Source organism: Vulpes vulpes, chromosome 6 (genome assembly GCF_048418805.1).
Source record: "Vulpes vulpes isolate BD-2025 chromosome 6, VulVul3, whole genome shotgun sequence".
In the NCBI taxonomy this organism is placed as follows: Eukaryota; Metazoa; Chordata; class Mammalia; order Carnivora; family Canidae; genus Vulpes; species Vulpes vulpes.
This window is the reverse complement of record NC_132785.1, coordinates 8,787,500-8,804,981: the sequence shown is the minus strand read 5'-3', so window position 1 is coordinate 8,804,981 and position 17,482 is coordinate 8,787,500. Positions and strand designations below refer to the sequence as shown.

At 45.4% G+C, this 17,482-nt stretch overlaps 1 protein-coding gene across 3 annotated transcripts in view; it reads left to right on the top strand.

Annotated features, from left to right (window-relative positions):
* The first annotated feature begins 16 nt into the window (after positions 1 to 16).
* DGKH (diacylglycerol kinase eta) overlaps positions 17 to 17,482 on the top strand; it is a 176,902-nt gene continuing 159,436 nt past the window's right edge. Inside the window, exons 1-2 of one of the 3 annotated variants that reach the window (XM_072760621.1) lie at positions 17 to 180; positions 6,765 to 6,956. In XM_072760621.1, coding sequence (XP_072616722.1) covers positions 121 to 180; positions 6,765 to 6,956 — 252 coding nt within the window. In that variant the 5' untranslated portion in view covers positions 17 to 120. Of the gene's footprint in view, positions 181 to 6,046; positions 6,194 to 6,764; positions 6,957 to 17,482 lie in introns of those variants that run through there. The other 2 variants (XM_072760620.1, XM_072760623.1) reach the window with 2 other exon arrangements.

Below are 17,482 nucleotides of genomic sequence, written 5' to 3'. Positions count from 1 at the left end.
GGGCAGGAGCCGGGCGGCGGCGCCGAGAGCTCCGCGGCGAGGGACGCGCATCCAGCGGCGGCGGCGGCGGCGGCGGCGGCGGCTCCGGGTCCCCGCACACGGGCGGGCGCGGGCGGCGCGATGGAGCCGCAGCACGTGCGCCCCGCGCCCCGCGCCCGCAGCCCGGCCTGGGAGGAACCGGTGGGTACCGCGCCCGCGCCCGCGCCCGCGCCCGCGCCCTCCCACCTCTCCTCGGCCTCCCCGCCCGGCGGGTTCCGCTCAGGAAATGGCCCGGGATGAGGTCCGCAGCTGCTTCCCAGCCGGGGCAGCGCTTCCTCCGCCGCCCGGGCTCCTCCTCGCGCGCCGCCCGCAGCGCCTTTGTCCGGCGGCCGGGCTCGCCCCCGGGGCCCCGGCGGAGCGCACCCCGCGGCCCCCGGGGCGCCGTCCGCTGCGCTGCAGGGACTCGCCAACTTCGGGATTGCTGGTGGGTGGGGGTGGGGGTGGGGCGGGGTGGAGGGAGAGGAGAGCCCCGGCCGCGGGGTCGGCGTGCGGGCTCGGAGGGGGCCGCCCCGCCCCGGGCCGCACCTGGGCGCGCAGGTTCGCGGGGAGCAGTGGGGCCACGCCTCCCGCCGGCGGGCGGCCCTGCGCGCCCCGGCTCCCGGCTCCCGGCTCCCGGCTCCCGGCTCCGGCCCGGGGAGAAGCGGGAGGCTCCGCGCGGCTCCCTGCACGGGCCGCCCGGAGCTGGGGCGACTTGCGCGCGCGCGCGCGTGTGTGCGAGGATGGAGGAGGAGGAGGCCGGGGGGCTTTGGATCCGTTCCCTCCAACTCCTCCAACTTCCTTCTTTCTTCCAACTCAGACAGTCAGAACCATCTCACATCCCTCCAGGGATTCCACCCGGAATCCCCGTCTCGCCCAGAGCTCTGTAATCCTGTGTGGGCTGCCTGCTTCCCTGGCACCGCGTTTTGGCTTCTGCACGCCCTGCCTCGATGTCTGCTACTCCGTCTTGCTTGAAATTCTTGAACCTGCCTGGAAGCCCTCGTCTGCAGTGTCTGGCCTGGCCCCGGCTTCTGTGCAGCGCGTGGGGATGCTCTTTTTCCCAGGGACGCGGCGTGGCTGCTCAGGCTGGCCCCCTGCCTGCTGAGAGCCTCTAGGTCAGGTGGCAGGCTCGGTCCTCCTTCTTCTTTTCTAGTAAGTCCCCTCTCCGCTCCTTTGCCCAAATACACTTCTCTGCCTCCCGCTTCCCGACCTTTCAGAGGCGTCCTTGGACTCTGATCCATCTGTATCTGCAGCTGTCTTTGCTTTTGTCAATTTGAACATGTTGTTAGGTTGCCCATCTGCTCACATTTCTTCTATTGTGGTTATCACTGGGGAGTAGATTATTCTTGAAACCAAAACTACAGTCGGTTTTGAAGTTTAAATCAGAGATCATTGGGAACTACATTCAGTGACCTGCTTTTGCTGCTTTTTTTTACTTTTAAACTTTTCCTGTATGAGATCCCTTTTGAACCTGGATGCCCTAAGCCAACACCGATCACGGTGAGAAATCCCCTGTGAGGTGTATTTCACCTTTAGGGTGCCGATGGCAGAGCTACCGCGTGCCTAGGAAAATAGAGGAAAACTTTCCTGTTGCTTTACTTCAAGTGACAAAACCGAAAATGGTCATTTATTTACCTTTAAACCTGGCGTCCTAATAGGAATGTGTGAATGAACTGTGACACTTTATCCAGACTGCAGAACTCTCCTTAGAAAATTGGATTTATTTTCTTTAAACACTGAAGGCCTGTTTACTTACCCAACGGATGTTTTATCCGGCACCTACTGTGTTCCAGAACTAATGGATATAGCAGTTAATACAGACACAAATCTTTAAATCCTCACGGAGCCTACATTCGTAACAGAATGTCTTGTTTCATACATGTTAGGAGTTGACATTCAGATGGTATAAAAAAAACCCCACAAAACTTCAGGGATCTCACATGTGCGGCACAAAGTGATACTTTGGCAAAGTGATTTTATTTGAAAACCTGTGGTCATTACATGTATGACCACAAAGTCTAAGAGTTCTCATTTAAGTTCCTTAAGAAAATGTTTTCCAAATGACTGAGAAGTGGCGTATACAAGAGACAGGGAGGATAAATTAAGGGAAAAAAAGAATACTTGAATGTTAATAATTTCAGACCTTTGGCTCTAATGGAGGAAATATCAGCTTAGTCTAAATATGCTTTGAAAGGACACAAAATTCATCGAAATCTTGGCTTCTTGAACTTATCTTTGGTCAATGATCTCTTTAAGGATCTAACCAAAGCCATAGAGTCTCTCTCCATAATATATCTATGCAACATGCATATAAAAATAATACTAAAATTTCAAGTGAATCAGAATTTCTGAAGCCTTATCTGTGTACCCTCAAAGACTTTGGGCTAAGGAAAGGATGGGCAACATCTGCTTTGATGAGGAGTCCATTTTGCAGTTCTTGAAAAATCTGTTTGATTTCAAATATTGGCAACTTTAATACTTTACCATAAAAGTATACCCATTTATTTTTATAATAAGAATATTCAATATTGAATAGGAAGTATTCACATTGCACAGACCCTGGATTATTCCCTGTGTATAACAGCATACCTGTAAGGATTTACTCTCCTTGTTCTTTTTTGATGAAACCTAAAAACATGATGATATGATTCTACGTGGAACTCTTGAGACCAAAGAGTTAACATAATCTCAGGAATTGATGCTGAATAATAGTAAGTAATAATAGTCTGGCTCTCAGTGTACCCGTGTCTGCAGCTGAGAGTCAGCTACTGGACTTCATGACATTCTTTGTATTTGGAGATAAAATGAAGTTATTTAGTTAAGCGAGGGTATTTAAATAAACAGCCTTATCATTACTCCAGCTAGAGCATTAGGCCTAAAAGAAGATAAATGTTAGCATTCAGGTTTCTGTGTATTTTCTTTAATGCTAGCTTGGGAATGTAACCAAATCAGTGGAAATAGAGGCATTCCCTACATTTCTAATCAATATGAAAATATTTTGGTGGTGGGAATAGGCGGGTGGGAAGACATTTAGCCAGACAATCCTTACTCATAGATGATATCCTGGGGTGGGGGTGGGGAGATGGGTAGCTTGAATTCCAGCCAAAACTCAAAAATTGTGGTAGTATTTACAAAGTAGACCTTAGGCAGTGATACTAGGATACATTTTATTTACTAAAATTTGTGGGGTTTTTTTATTCCCAGGCTCTGATGAAATTAGGAAAACTAATGAAAAATTAGAAAGGGAAGAGTTTCAAAGGAAAAAGGGCCAAAATATAAATGAGAAGTTATAAGCATATTTACGCATTAGGTCTAGATGATTAAGGGTTTTTGCCTTAGGTGTAGGGATGACCATATGTCCATGCAGTTGCTATCATGATGAATCTAAAATCTTTTTTCATTCAGGTAACAACCAAGGAGATTTTTAATGAAGTTTTGAAGGTTGAATTCCAAATATACAACATAGTATATTATGACTATGAGTCCTAGAATGTTACTGTTTGAAAGTCCAACATGGGTTCTTCAGTATGAAAGTGTAGAGTTCTACATGTTTGTGACTTAGTGTTTAACATAAAAGCGTAGAACCCCTGGGACTTAAAAGTTGCAAATGGATATTAAATCTCTTTTGTTGTAAGTAATGATCAGTAAGAATATAAAGTATCTATCAGTAAGAATATGCCTAATATTCAAAGTTGGTATCAGAATGAGAATAGGCTCTGATTTATTATCATCTTCAGTGTAATAATTTTTGTTTCTTTAAATGGGGGCAGAAAACCCTATCAAGTAGAGACCTAATTTAGTGGTAGGTTCTATTTCCATTTCATCCCGAATGCAATGTCTACATGGCTTATGTCCAAGTTTTTAATAGTGTGTTTGTGATATGTTACGTTCCAAACAAAGATTTCAAAGTAACAATAATAAAAGAAATATGTAAGACACATCTAAGAAATCATTTGAAAAATCTAAAGACACCAAGTAAGGAAAAAGTCAAGGGGATCTTGTAAATCAAAGAACTAATGTAATATGCCACATACTTGAAATCTGTTTCGGTTGCCATTCTGAGCTACATTAAAATGATTGAAAATATGGAGCTCTTGACATTGCTATTCTATTTTTTTTAAGGGAAATGAAGTGCATTGCAGATATACAGATTGGATATTCATTCTAGAAACTTCTAATTTATGGGTAAGACCCGAGAAGAATCTAATGGACCAAGTACCTTACATTAGGGATTACTTGGAACAGTCTCCTGAGGAAGAGGTGATTGAAGAAAAGAGGGTTTTCATGAGCTGCCTTTTGTGGGAAATGAAGTGACATTCCTTCATTTGCCTACACAGTATTTTCACTCTGAGCATTCTATGTGCTAGGGAAACTGTAGAGCAGGGATAATTTATTTAGCATGAGTAGGCTAAGACTGGCTATGCTTTCAAAGTCACAACCAAGTTTTAGAACTTGTTACAGGAGTGTTTGAAGAGCAAGTACAACTGAGGTTACGTTTTTATGGAGTAATAAATAACTTCACCCTGAGGTATTAATTGGCCAGCTCTTGCACATGAAGGTCTTTTAAGGTGTCTTTAAGCAATCTGTCTCAATCAGAATGGGAAATGTAATCAGCCCTCTTCTTCAGATCACAGAATGGGCATGGGTGTTCAACAGTGCGTTTCAGTTTAATCACTCTGCCTAGATTCTGGAACATGTTACTATATAAAACCTGAAAGCCTGAAGTGTGAATACAAACATGATAACTGACAAACTAACTTTTTGTTAACATGGCGCGGTAAAGCGAATAGAACATTAGAATAGTAACCACATGATCTTGACTTTGGCCCTAGCTCATGATCTGGGGGCCTCAGGAGTTGCATTACAGGAGGGGTCCGAACGAGGTTTATTCGTGCAAAAGGCCCTTGGCTAGGTGTTCCTGTCTGCCTTGACAAACCACTGGACTCGCCAGTGGCCCAACAGCTAGCTGGGGCTAAAGGCCATTATTTTGATCATTTTTTTTTTCCTCTTAAAGAATTCCCTTCACAACAGTACGTTCTGTGTAGATCTAGAATTACTCATGTATAAAACCATAATGCCTCTAAAAGTTTATTTTGCCTGGCTCTGTCTCTTTTTTCCCTTCCCTAAAGGAGACAGCTGAAGCTGGAGAAGTAGCTTCCATCATTTAGTATTTCAGCTGGAGAAGTAGCTTCCATCATTTAGTATTTCAGCTGGAGAAGTAGCTTCCATCACTTAGCATTTCAGGGCAGCAGTCTCTGAAGATTCAAACCGGCCCATTTTACATCTTAATCAGCAACGTGGGTAGACAGTGTTGGGCTGGAATCCGGTTTCCTACAACCTCCCAGAACTCTTAGTTGAGACCTAGCGATCCTAATTATTGTTGACCATAAATAAGATGGCAACTGGGGGAAAAAAAAAAAAAAAGAAAAGAAAAGAGAAAAGAAAGCAAAACTCCACTAGGATGCCGGTTTGGAGGACCCTGAAAGGTCATGTCAACTGACAAAATAGGAGTGGATACTTGAGGGACGTGAGCACGTTGAAGGGATGATGTGCTTTGCTGGATTGTCAAGAGTCTCTGCAGAGTCTGGCGGGGACTTTTTGCCCTACTTAGAAATACAGCTAAGTTTAGAGTTGTCTGCGGGTGACAAGAAGAGGGATCTGTCATCTCGGCATCTTCTCCCCCAAGGCCTCCCACACCCAGGGAAGGGTTCTGGGCGCCGAGCGCGCACCCCCTGCCGCGAGGCTGCAGGTCCCGGCGCCCGCTCCTGCAGCCTGTTGATCCCATTTCCTCCCGCCGGGCTCCGGCTTAGGGAGTGGCTCTCCCAGGACCTCCCGTGTTTTCGTGCTCGGGCCCTGGTGTTCACGCGGCTTCGGTGCATTGTTTGCCTCCGGGCAGCCTCGCGGGGCGCTTCGGTTCTGAGGACCTTTATCTGGCGCCCTGCGGGCTCGGGCCGCGCTGTGCTCCCTGGCTCCCGCGCTCCCTCCACGCCCTTCCCAGCTTCCTGTGAGCCGGAGGGATCGCTCTCTCTGAACGAAAAGTTCTCGGAGCGGAGTGGAGCCTCCCGGAAAATGCTCTGCTCTTCCGTGTGCGCCGGATGGAGGAGGGGGTGGGCCGGCGGCTAAGCCCCGCGGTCGGGAGGGCGCCGAGGGCCCGGGCCCCGAGGCGGGGGCGCGAGAGGTACGGCCGGCCCGGGATGCGCGGCGGGGCGCGGACGGGCGGGGCTGGGGCTGGGGGTGGGGGGCTCGTCCTGTGCTCCGGAGGAATCGTGGGGGGGGGGCAGGCTGCACCCAGGAGGTCGGCGGGAAGCTCGGGGGCCCCGTTCGACTCCGGGGGCCGCTGTCGCTGCAGCTGCAGCTGCGCGGGAGCTCGGCCGCCGCCCGGCCTGCGGGGCTTGGCTGCGGAGGTTCGGGACCCCCCGGCCCGCCCGGCCTCGGGACCCTGCCCCGCCGCCACCCGCGCAGGCCGTGCTCTGGGTGCGGAGCCCGCGGACGGCCCGAGGCTGCGCGCGCAGGGGTCCCGAGCGCCCGGTGCGCCCCCCTGCGCCCGCCGCCGGGGCCCGAGCCGCGCCGAGGGGCTGCGCGGCCGCAGCCGGAGCGCGTCTGGCGCCCCCGCGACCCCCTCCCCGGGGGCGGCCGGCGGAGCGGAACATGGCGGCGGCGTCCGGGCGCGGGGCTGCGGGCCCGGCCCCGACCGAGCGCGCCCCCTGACCGCCGCCGCCGCCCCCCCGGGCGGTGCTGTGTCCCCGCAGGAGCCGGAGCGGATGGCCGGGGCCGGCGGCCAGCACCACCCTCCGGGCGCCGCGGGAGGAGCGGCCGCCGCGGCCACCCCCGCCGCTGCGTCGGCGGGGCCCGCAGACGATTCGTCCGACAGCGAAGCGGAGCAGGAGGGACCCCAGAAACTGATCCGCAAAGTGTCCACCTCCGGGCAGATCCGGACCAAGGTGAGGCGGGCCGAGCCGGGAGCGTGCGGGGCGGGGGCGAGGGGCCGGGGCGCCCGGGGGCGCGGGGCGGGGGCGGGGCCTGGCCGGGGGCGGGGCCTGGTTAGGGGCGGAGCCGCGGAGCGGGGGCGGGGCCTGGTTAGGGGCGGGGTCGCGGGAGCGGGGGCGAGGCCTGGTTGGGGCGGAGCCGCGGAGCCGGGGGGCGGGGCCTGGTTAGGAGCGGAGCCGCGGAGCCGGGGCGAGGCCTGGCTGGGGGCGGGGCCTGGCCTGGCCGGGGGGCGGGGCCTGTTCAGGGGGCGGGGCCGCCGTGCGGCTGCGAGGGATCCCCGGGTCCCGCGCCCCGCGCGGGAGGCCGCCGGGGTGGGCTGCGGGGCAGTGGGGAGGCTCGGCGGGAGCGTGGGAAAATGCCGGAGCGCTCTTGAGAGGCCCCACTCCGGGAACTCAGAAGCTCTGTGTTACGTCCTCGGCCTCCCTGCGTGCCCCGGTTGGGCGGAGGATGTGCCTTGCGCGGGGAGCCCAGTGCAGGCCGCCCCGCCGCAGGGGCGAGAAGCCCCCCACCCTCCTGCCCTTCCCGCGGGCCGCACCTGCCTCCTGCTCAGGTCCGCTCTGAGAGGGTGGGTGGTGGGTGGGGTGGGGGAAGCGACCGCAGGCAGCCCCCTAGCCTCCCGCTGCCATTTGGAAAGGCCAGGCGCGATGCCTGGGTCAGTGATGCTCCCAGGGTCAGTGATGCTCCCAGGGTCAGTGATGCTCCCAGGGTCAGTGATGCTCCCAGTGATGCTCCCCCCCCCCCCCCCGCCCCTTCGCGTGACCCATCAGCGAGCCGGGCTTCTGAGTCGCGGGCTCCCGCCCAGTGCAGGGTTCAGATCTTACCCGCCAAGGTTGTCCTAGTGAAGATGAACTTCTCGGGGTTACATGGACATGAACGCGCTGTGTTACTCTTGTTTATGGAGCAGGTGCCTTTGACCCCCGAGGGCTCAAAGTTGAGCGTTTTTAATTAGACCTCGAGCATATACATAGCAAGCAGATGCTTAACCACTGGAGGATTCCTCGTATTTCAAGATTTTCATTGTACTTTAAGAATCATGCTACTTTAGAAGTCGGTTATCCCTGGGGGCCTTTCCTGAGGTATTTGAAGAGAACCAGTGAAGTCACTGGATTTGTGTGCTCTCTTTAAAAATAAACTTGCAAAAGTTAATTCTGTGGTTGTTTTTAATGAGAATTTTTTTTTTAAAGGTCGGTGGCCTCCTATAGGAGAGTAGAGCTTTTATTTTATGTTTATGAAATCATGCTTTTATTGGCCTGCCTCCTTATTTTCTAAAGTAAATACATGTAAGCACACACAGTGTTAGCAAGATGCACTTAGAGTCATCTAAGAGTCAAAGATTGTTTCGGTTATTTTTTTTTTTTAACTGCACATCTCGTGACTCATTTTAATAGTGATATTTCTTCATCTAATAGAATCTGTGATAACTTAAGGATATGAGGTTTAATGTATTAAGGCTAAATAAGATAGGGACTTTCTGTGCCTTTAACATTTGATATCTTAATTTTTAAAAAGTTCACAAAACTGTGTTACTAATGGCAAGTTTAAAAGATGGCATATTTTATAGATACATATGAAGTGGCTAAAATTCCATGCAAACTTACATCAAAATCAACTAGTAAATTTATACTGCTTGAGAGAAAATTTAGAGATGACTTTAATTTGAGCTTAAGTTAAACAATAAATCTGGTCGGGGGGGGGGAGGTACAATTAAAATTTGTAGGTCTCCTGAATTCATGGTGATAGCTAAGCTTAAATTCTTTAAATTTTATTTTATCTATGGTTTGGGGTAAAGCATGTTTTTGCGACTAAGAATAAATTTAAAAAGCACATTTATTATTGGTTTTCCATTTAACTTTGTAATAAAAATATTTAGTGCATTTTCCCCCATGAATAGAATTAGTGATCATTAAATGAAATATTTCTTAAATTTCCCGAGATGCATTGAACTTCAGAAATTCTACATTTTATGCTAGCTCATACAAATGTGTATAAGTTCATCAGTATTTTCATGTAGAACACCTGAGATCCAGGCCTAGAACTCCTGAGACCAGTGGGCCTCAACCTCTCTGCCTGCCCCTCCCCACCTCAATCCAGACTGTTCATACATGCTACAAATTTTAGCAGTTATATCTCTTTATCACGCATACTGATTCTCAGGGAAGAGAGCTAGTGCAGTAATGAGATTCATAAAATAAGAACTGCTAAATTTAATACTAGTTCCCAGCCTTCAATTATGATCCAGGTAAGAGTTGAGCGAAAAGATCTTTTAGAAAAAGACTGTACTTGCTTGATCATCTCTACATATATGCAAGATGGGAGAGGCCAGGACTAGCCCAAGGCCTAGTGGTTTTTTATTTTTTATTTTTTATTTTTAAATATTTTTTTAATTATTATTTATTTATGATAGTCATACAGAGAGAGAGAGAGAGGCAGAGACACAGGCAGAGGGAGAAGCAGGCTCCACGCACCGGGAGCCCAACGTGGGATTCGATCCAGGGTCTCCAGGATCGCGCCCTGGGCCAAAGGCAGGCGCCAAACCGCTGCGCCACCCAGGGATCCCCCTAGTGGTTTTTTAGACAGAAAGCAGTTCTGGGGCACCTGGGTGGCTGGTCTGTTAAGCCTCTGGCTCTTGATTTCAGCTCAGGTTGTGATCTCAGGGTTGTGAGATTGAGCCCGGCATTGTCCAGCACCTAGTCTGCTTGTCCCTCTCCCTCTGCTCTTCCCCTTCCTCTCACCTCAGATGAATGAATGAATAAATAAATAAAAATCTTAAAAAAGAAAGAAAGCAGTTCTTGCTTGTACATACTGTAGCTATACCAAGGGACCATTAGATCTGACAGGGTTATGGTTGCTAGTGCCATCTTTGGTCTTGGTTGACTAGCAGCCTGGGATGTTATGTGTGCTATACGTATACGTACGCACACACATATACACATGTATTCACGTATGCATTTGTATACTGTGTCGTGTCTTTAGAAAGCATTTATATGTAGATATACAGAAGGCCTACTGCAGAGTGAGTTGTGCATAGAAATAAAATATATGGGGTACACGGGAGGCTCAGTTGGTTGACAGTAGACTCTTAGTTTTGGCTCAGGTCATAACCATGTCAGGCTCTGCACACAGCATGGAGTCTGCTTGAGATCCTCTCTCTCTCCGTCTCCTGCTACTCCTCCCCCTGACCCCCTTCCCCCAGCTTCCACACTCTCTCTCAAATTAGATAAATAAATCATAAGAAATCAAAAATACTTCTTAAATGAATACCTTAAATGAATAATGTATACATTATATACTTATAGAGAATGTTTCATGTATATGGATATTATTATTGAAGCATAGTACTTATTTTAGATTCCTTGAAGAGCCTTATGATCATAAAGTTGTTTGCTTAGTTTAGGTTTGGGTTAAAAAAAGGCCACTCAAAAAAAAAAAAAAAAGGCCACTCAAGTAATTACCTTATTAAAAATGTTCTTTTTTGTAAATACTGGTTAATGTTTTAGATTATTGAATAATCTTAGATTAATTGTGGCATTTGGAAAATATCCAGGTTTTTCTTAATTGAAATAAGTAATGCATGCATATAATATGATATTCAATAGTGTGAGAGGTTATTCTGTGACAGGAGAGTATCCAGTGGAAAGTAATCTCCCTCTCACTCCAGATCTTCTAGTCTCCATCACAGAGGCAATTGTTGACATTTTTCTTGGTACACTTCCAGAAAATGTCTATGAACATACATATGTTTCTTTAAAAAAGTACAAATGAGAACATTCTGTACACATGCTGTGTCTTGTTTGGAGCTCTAAAATGATCATTTCCCTAATGGCGTGTGCACATCTACCCCGTTCTTTTTAATGGTGGGAAAGTATTCTGTTATGTTAGGTTGAACTAAATGAATTTGCTAGATCAGTAGGTCAAAAATGGCCAAGAGTAGAATGGTGGTTGCCAGGTGCTGGGAGGTTGGGGGAAATGGGGAGGTGTTGGTGAAAGGGTACAAACTTACAGTTATAGGATAAGTTCTGGGGATCTAAGGTGCAGCATAGTGACTATAGTTAATACTGTATTGTATCCTTGAAATTTGCTGAGAATAGATCTTAAGAATGCTTAAGATTGCATTCTTGCATTCTTAAGAAGATCTATTCTCTTTTATTTATTTATTTGAGAGAGAGAGAGAGAGAGAGTGAGCAGGGAAAGGGGCCAAGGGAGAGAGGGAGAGAGAGAGAATCTCAAGCAGACTCCCCTCTGAGCACAGAGTCCAACAGGAGGCTGGATCCTACCACCCTGAGATCGTGACCTGAGCTGAAATCAACAGTCAAGACACTCAACTGACTGAGCCAACTATGTGCCCTAGTTTTTAAGCATTCTTAATACACACATTTAACTATGTGAGGTGCTGGATATGTTAATTACCTAATTGTTTCACCATATGTATGTCTATCAAATTATCGCATTATATACTTTAAGTATATATATATTTAGTTTGTCAATTATGTCTCAATAAAGCTGGAAAAAAGTGGTCAAATGTGGGAAATTTCATATGGTTCAGTCTAACATGATGTATCATTATTTAAATACCCGGCTCTCAATGGAAGGGAAAATGGGTTATTTTAGGACAACACTAATCTCAGTTTTTTGCAGTGGATATGATGACGTTTAAAGTCATATTTTTTAAAAGATTTTATTCATTTATTAGAGAGAGAGAGAGAGAGAGAGAGAGAGAAGCAGGCTCCCCGCTAAGCAGGGACCCTGATGTGGGGTCGATCCCGGGACCCTGGGATCATGACCTGAGCTGAAGGCGGACGCTTAACTGACTAACCCACCCAGGTGCCCTTTTAAACAGACTTTTAAAGTCATCTTTTAAAACAGACTTTTAAAAAATAAGACTGGCAGGTTTTTAAAATTAGTGTGACTTAATAATAAAATTCTCACGTACATTTTAGCACCCTCCTCCTATCCCCATTTTGTATACTCTTTGTTCTCTTTTGCATTTTTTCCCCTTTTTCTTTGTCCTTTCAGTGTATTATTTTTCTCTGTTTTTCACTTTTTTTCCTTTCTCTATATCAGCTAAGTAGAATTGCAGGTAGTCTCATCTAGCTATCCACAGTAGATAATTTTGCATCTGCCTCTGTTTCCCCAAGGGGAAAAAAAATCCCTTACTTACAAAAGTGGAAATGTTGCTGATGTGGGAAAGCCGATGGGAGCTGTGATTCATCCTACCTCTTCCTCTCTACTTACCCTTGGCTCTTATTCCTAATTCTTAGTTCTGTCTTAAGGAGGAGGTTGATTTTACATTCACATTTACTGTTGCAGAGAATTTCACAGCTATTTATTGAGAGCGAGACATTCTGAAGCAGCACTGATATAAACTCAGACCAACTTGGTTTTGAGCATAAATGTCAAAGCTTTGTTTTTTGTTTTTTTTTTTTTTTTTTGGCCAGTGAAGACTGTGGCCAATGAACATAGGGAATGTCTGGAGAAATCTTGCTCAGATTTGTAGACTAAGATTGTTCCACCATCATAAGCCACATGGTATCAACAAATGAGCCATCTCAGCGACTATTTCTGACAATGACTTACCTCAGCCAAGGTCTTGAAGCTTCATGTGTCAAAAATATCTCCTAATTAGGTTTCTTGTGCTCTCATTGATCTGGCATTTCTATGTCTTCTTACAGTTAATTTGGAATATTTATGGGTCTTGTTTTTTTTTTTATGGGTCTTTAAATTTAGGTAAAACATACCTAACCACTGGAAAGATATTCAGAACTTTGTAACGTTATATCTGGATTAAGACGTCTCTTTAAGCACATTAACAAAATAGTCACCACAGTCTTTAATTAGTACCTTGGCTATACTTTCACCTGAAAGATGTGTAAATAAATTCTTGTACCTTCACAGTGAGACAGTATTTGAAAATACTGATTTGCATTTTTCACTGTGCATTTAAAACATTATCTTTCACCATAACTGTAGTTGGAGTAGCCTAGGGAAGACGTGCTCAGCATTTTTCAAATTGTAGGTGGCAGCCCATTGGAAACAGAGAATAGATTAGAAAATTTTATTTTAAAATTTAAAGATTATTTAAAACTTTTATCTACAGTTCTGAGTGGAATCAGGAGCTTTTTAAAAATTTTTATGTATTTATTCATCAGAGCCACTCAGAGAGAGGCAGAGACACAGGCAGAGGGAGAAGCAGGCTTCCTGTAGGAAGCCCGATGCGGTACTTGATCCCAGGACCCCAGGATCACGACCTCAGCCGAAGACAGAGGCTCAACCACTGAGCCACTCAGGCACCCCTCAGTGAAATCAGGAACTTTAGCATTTTGCTAGGTGATGAGAAGGAAGATATTTTGAATAAGAGTAATTAACTTTCATCTAGGGCAGAACTTGGGGACCTTTCTCTGTAGAGGTCTAAGTAATAAAGTTTTAGACTTTGTGAGCCATAGAGTCTGGGTCAAAATCACTCTACTCTACTGTCATAGTGTAAAAGCAGCCACGGACAATACTTAAATAAGTGGGGTGATGAAACTTTAAAGACACTGAAATGCGAATTTCATAGAATTTTCAGGTATTAAGAAATAGTCTTCATCTTCTTTTTTAAAAAAGCCATATAGACATGTAAAAACCTTCTTAGCTGATGAGCTGTGCAAAATCAGGTGGCCGGGACGAAATGGCCCATAGACTTGGCTGGTGGGCCATACTCTTTTCCGACCCCTGTTCTAGGTGATGGAAAATGGTACAGTTAGGTTTGCAGAGCACTCCAGAGTTAAGGTGCTGCTCGATGCGATCAGCATTTAAGGGGACCAAATAAAGCTAGATTTCAATCCATTTAAAAAATCTCATCTTTGTAGAACATTTTATTTTTAGCTTGGTTTGCGTCTTTGCTTCCATTTTAATGTGAACTAAATATAGACTGGAAACTCTGAGTCTTGGTACAGTAATATATGGCATAACAGCTTTCTTTCCATTTTGATTACAAATTAAACATGATATTCCATTATTGAAGATAAGAGACATAATAAATAATTTACCAAACCTTTACATATAACTTAAGATGCCTTATTTGAAAGTATCTAAATTTAGAAAGCTTTCGCTTAGTTTAAGGTTGCATGTTTGCTGTTGTGGTGGGAGTGACAAAAGGTTATATGACACGACCATTGTCAGCCACCCAGGACTCCTTTCTGTTTCCAGGGCACAGCATTTCACTCATATTGGATTCGTTAGGCTTTACTTATTCAGGAAATGTGTTTATAAGCAAAGGTTTTAATTAAAGAGAGTTTGTTTTAGATCTAAGAATAGACCTTCGAAAAAGGCCCTAACGTGTTAGTGCACTAGTTTCCCTTGGCAAATTCGTGTGGTTTTGCTGGCTATAGGGTATATTCCTCTGAAAACAGTTGGTCACTTGAAGCACGTCTGTATTTTTGATTTTGTTAAGTGGCTTAACATGGTCAATAACCATTATTGATAAAAGCCTTAATATAGGATTCAGTGCACGTTGTTTCTACTGCAAGTAGTCGTTTATTTTTCCCAATTGAACATATATGGCAATAATTCCCTCCCCCTTGCTCTTTGTTATGAGAGTATTTGGAAGACTATTAGGCTCTTGTTTTCTACCAAAGAAATATGATTCACTTTATCATGTGTGGAGCTGGAATTTCTAACCTTCTCACTGTGCCATTTAAGTACCACGACTTTTTCAAACCACCAGCATGTGATGGACTATAATAAACCTTTTTGTATAGGCTTGGGGCATCTATGTCAGGAATTTTCAAATACCTTTCTACTTAGCATTTTATTGTTTACAGAGTGGTTTTATTCACAGAATAAACCGAATAAACATGCTCTTGGTTAAGGGTTGTGTGAAATTACCGAAATTTTACAAATGAGAAAACTGAGACTCAGTTTAATATCTGCTGAGTAAATGGGAGGCTAGAACTCAAAAGCAAGACTTCTAACTACCGTACATTATTCCCTGGCACAGTGGACCCAGTGGTAGGTTCCAAATTCCTTTATTTTAGGAGTTCCATAAGCTTCTTGGGTTTTGAAGCCTTACCCCTCCGCAGGGTGCAGGCACAGATGGTTGCAGGCAGTCCCCACTTCTCTTACCCCCTTGCCCTTCCCCCCCTACATCTCTGCTCTTCCTCCCCCTTCCTCCTCCTTCCTGCCTTGCCCTTTATCAATTTTAGTCTGTAAGTATATCTCTAACCTATGTTATAGATTTTACAACGTCTTTTTGCATTTGAATCCTGTGTTTTAGTGACACGTTTGAGTCTGTGTTTGCCGAGCAAATTTCTGAATAAAAATTTCAGCTGATAGTTCTACTCATTTTAATTACTGTTAGCTAAATCACGGAATCACTTCAAGAACATCTTTAGAAGGACTAATTTAGAAGACATGCTTTTAGGTAGCTAACTCTTCAAATAGGTTTTCAAAGAAAACTGTTACTTTCACTTCCATAAGGTAAGGTGCTATTTTTAAAAGGTCATGATACAGCGTTAAAAAGAGTTATATAAGGTAATTTTCCATGTGGCCCATTAAAATATATTTGAAGAAAAAATATGAGTAAAATTTATTTTTAACTCGCTAAGGAATGAAAAGGACATTTAGGGGGCCATATTCTCTATCTACCTATTTTATTTAGGTGAGAAAGGATGCTAGGGCATATACCTGAGCAGACATACTATTTTGAGCTGGATTATTTGTACGAACTCATAAAGCATTTTAAGAATTACAACGGGGTGCCTGGGAGACTCAGTCAGTTAAGTGTCCAACTCTTGATTTCGGCTCAGATCATAATCTCAGGATCATGAGATGGAGCCCCACTTTTGGCTCAATGCTGAGTGTGGAATCTGCTTAAGCTTCCCCCCCCCCCCCCGCCCTTGCTCTCTCTCTTTCTAAAAAACAAATTATAACTTTAAAATAATGTAATGTTAGATATCATTAGTATGTAACAAATGCAAATTTTCATTAAGTATGCTAACATATAAACATATATAATGTGTGTTGTATATGTTATATGAACATAATATATAATTATAACATAATGTAGAACATATCTCTGTAGTTTGTCAAGCAGAATAGTAAAATGAGCACCCAAGAATCCAGTGGAGGAACTAGAACGCTTCTAGTACTATGCATCTACCTGTGTGCTTCTCTTTTTCATTCCTTTGTTGCTTCTCAGTTCATTCAAAAAGATATTTATGGTGTTCCAAGCACCCTCATAGGTGCCAGGGATTGAACAATAAACTAAATAGACAAAACCTCTGCTTTCATGGAGTTCACATTTTACTTTTGTTTTTGTTTTTGTTTTTTTCAAAGATTTTATTTTATTTGTTCATAGAAACAGAGAGGGGCAGAGCACAGGCAGAGGGAGAAGCAGGTTCCATGCAGGGAGCCTGACGTGGGACTCGATCCAGGGTCCCCAGGATCACACCCCAGGCTGCAGGCGGCACTAAACCTCTGCGCCACCGGGGCTGCCCATGGAGTTCACATTTTAATGCAGGGAGCAGTTTACGGACTCATAAATATGTAAAATGCGTAGCATGTTAGAAGGTGAGAGGTGCTATAGAGAAAAAGCAAATATCTTGAAGGAATGATCCATGGACCTCTGAAGGAAAAGCAGCAGGAACAGCAGGTGCGAAGACCAAGAGATAAAAAAGCTGTGATAAGGAGGGGGACCAGTGGGACTGAAGTTAAGGGTGGTGGGAGTCAGGGGGAAGCAGGTAGGAAGTTGGAAGCAGGTTAACAGTGTCAATAGTAAGGTAATACTATTAAAGAAGGGTTCTTAGCCTGGGGTTCATGCATTCCATAGTGGGGGGATAGGCTTCGGAGGGCTCCCCCGATTTTATATCTGTGCATACTCCTCAAAAGACTAAAAACCATTGATTTGTAGAGGGGAATTGCAGGATAGACAATAAATGGTAGATGAAACAAATACACATGCACCATAACCAGCTGTTGTCATGGTCATTTGGAGAAATGCTAAAGTTGGGGGTGGGTTCAATGAAATGAATCTTACTCAGCAACATAGAATAACAGGGTTCCTTTCAGGAGTTAGTTGTGTTGGGTTTGCATCTCATCTCTTTAGGGTACTATTGGGTGACTTTAGTCATGTTACTTAATGTGACAGAGAGTGCTGTGCTCATCAATTTCTGTTTCTCCTGTTCTTCCTGGATCACCGTTGGGCTTCATTTCCCCCTTGCAGATAGGTGAGGTTGTGAATTCAGGCCGGGGGAATATGGATGGGAGTGATGTTTACCATTTGGCTTCTAAAGCCTTTTATGGGACTTTCTGTTTTGTCTCTTCTCTAACTTGCCAGCTAGATGTACATTATCTAGTGGGAGGAACTTGGATCCCTGAATGACTTCATGGAGCTTCTGCCCCTAAACCTCACCGGTCACATTCGATTGTGACACAAGAAGGAAATAGACCTTTATTGTGTTAACCTCTGAGATTTGGGCATTGTTTGCTATATCAGTTAGCATAC